The sequence below is a fragment of the Trachymyrmex septentrionalis genome, unplaced genomic scaffold (genome assembly GCF_001594115.1).
Source record: "Trachymyrmex septentrionalis isolate Tsep2-gDNA-1 unplaced genomic scaffold, Tsep1.0 scaffold5, whole genome shotgun sequence".
NCBI classification, from domain to species: Eukaryota; Metazoa; Arthropoda; class Insecta; order Hymenoptera; family Formicidae; genus Trachymyrmex; species Trachymyrmex septentrionalis.
In genome coordinates this window covers 858,677-861,043 of record NW_017305672.1, presented here as the reverse complement: position 1 = coordinate 861,043, position 2,367 = coordinate 858,677, and the positions used below count along the sequence as shown (strand labels likewise).

General features: G+C 32.7%; 1 protein-coding gene across 4 annotated transcripts in view; it reads right to left on the bottom strand.

Annotated features, from left to right (window-relative positions):
• Window positions 1-1,228: 1,228 nt before the first annotated feature.
• LOC108751578 (venom dipeptidyl peptidase 4) overlaps window positions 1,229-2,367 on the bottom strand; it is a 794,336-nt gene continuing 793,197 nt past the window's right edge. For all 4 annotated transcript variants that reach the window (XM_018491818.1, XM_018491819.1, XM_018491821.1 and 1 more), the window contains 2 exons: window positions 1,599-1,810; window positions 1,229-1,522 (listed from right to left, as the gene is read on the bottom strand). In XM_018491818.1, coding sequence (XP_018347320.1) covers window positions 1,424-1,522; window positions 1,599-1,810 — 311 coding nt within the window. In that variant the 3' untranslated portion in view covers window positions 1,229-1,423. The remainder of the gene's footprint in view (window positions 1,523-1,598; window positions 1,811-2,367) is intronic.

Below are 2,367 nucleotides of genomic sequence, written 5' to 3'. Positions count from 1 at the left end.
GAACAACATGTTATTAGTGAAAGAAGAATCAATTTATGTATCAACTTAAAATAAATTTCACAATTCCACATATCTATTTATAAACATAACAATTTATTTTACATATATTTTTCAAACATTGAAATTAAATGTATTTTAACAATTATTATTGCAATTGTAATATAAAAAATATGATTTTCAAGTTACATAAAAAAATTATTACACTTTGAGCAGATTTTTTTCTAATTTGTTTTCACAAAATAAAATATACGTATATATCCGCGCGTTTGTACAACACTGAAATTATATTTTTTTCAAAAATATTCAGAGATCTCATTTATAAAGATGGTAACTGAACTCATATATGTGAACATTATGATATGTTAACTTAATATTTCGTTAAATAGAGAAGGTGTAATTGCAATAACCACAAAAATAAATTTAATACATGTACATATATTAAATAAATCTAATACACATATAAATATAAAGCATATTATTCTGGATGGTCAAATTATTATTCATGTTCGATAGTGTGCGTGATTAATTTAATGTAAATTAAAAAAGAAAATATTAATTTCATCTGAGAAAAATTCCAAGAAAGAAGTTTCGACGCATAGATTAATGAATAATTTACGTTAATTAATAAATGAACTTGCTAATTAATATCGTTTCTTCATTAATTTGACTATGTAAGTAAAAACTTACGAATAAAATTTCGTTAAGTAATAAAAATTGTGAGCTCATTAAAAAAGTATTACGAAAAAATTAAATTGTTAAGAATTGCACCCTATATTTTTGCTATTCAAGGTGATATCAAGTCGATTAGTTCATTCGATCATCTGAGAAACAACATGTGCTATAATATACAACGTGTGAATAACGCCTGTGTGCTGAGAATGTAAGTACGAGCTGTAATGATACAGAATACATTCTAGTGAGGTCTGAACGGCGAAACGACGGAGTTCATGCCGTTATATTAGGCTTTCAACGCACCATTTGATCGAGTACGTACTTTAAAAAACGTATCAAACATGGTTTTTTTTACAGACCTGCCCTGCTTAATTTCACGACGACACCGGTATCTAATTAATTATTTCATCTCTGCACATTTTACGCTCTCTCTCTCTCTCTCTCTCTCTCTCTCTCTCTCTCTTTCCCCTCTCTCGCTTTCCTCTCTCCCTCCCTCCCTCTCTCTCCTATCCCCCTCCCCTTCTCCCTCTCCCTCTCTCTCCTCTCTATTCGTCCCTCCATCTCCCCCCTTTCTCTCTTTTTCTTTCTCTCCCCTCCTCATCCTTCCTCAACAATCGTACTCTGCTATGTACACTCTCTAAACGCTCATATTACATATCGTACACAAATTATATACACGTGACAAAATATTTACAAGTGTGAGGCAGGTAGTGTACAGCGTCTAGATTGTCATTACTATCCCGTGTTCCGATCATGATGATATTTGAAAGCATTCGTCCAGGAAGTTCTCTAACGAGTGGTATAGATGCGCTCGCGACTGGACGATACCATGATCTTCATCTGTGTACGTCTGCAAAAGCAAAAGATTTGCGATATACTTAGATATAATTTTTAATTTAATCTCTCTGTTAAAAATGGGGACGTACCTGTTGTCTGAAGAGTATATCTTTCTGCTCCAACACCTTCGCGAGCATAAGTGACTGTTGATAATGGACGTTGTCATCCAGAGTACCATGAATCAAATAATACATCTTATTTTTAATATTCTCGACTTTATTGAGCAACTGACCATGTTCGTAGCCTTGCAGATTATCGGTAACAGTCGGCAGACCCATGAACCGCTCGGTATAAATCGAATCTGTAATTAAACAATTAACATGGTCACATTAACAAGGATAGCGTACAGATAAAAAAAGAGCGAAAAAGAAACGGTCTATGCCATTATGTGGCGTGTAATATCTTATGGAGAAATTGCACAAGTGCAACGCCGCATAAGTCTTTTTAACGTCATCCTGTAAATCACGTGTATTTTTCTCGCGTGTTCTAACAGAAGGAGGTAAATACTGACACGAATTTAAAGTAGTTGAAAAAGTAATATTAAAGTTGCAGGAGCGCGTCTTTTCCACGGAGTGAACACTTTTCTTCATTAAAACGACGGTGAGTAAAAAATTCTTAGACAAATCCTGAAGCCAAATGAGCTTAACATAAGTTACTTTATGTAAGCTACATTTTCCGTAAAGTCTCTTAACAACGTTCGTTTATTCAAAGGATATCAAGCTAGAAAAATATTGCTTCACGCATGTTAATGTCGCAGTAATATCGGAAAATAAAGATTAAATACTCCAATTTGAGTTAATTATTTTTTATACCTTATATATTTAAAATAATTTAAAATAAACAGTAAATATGTAAAAC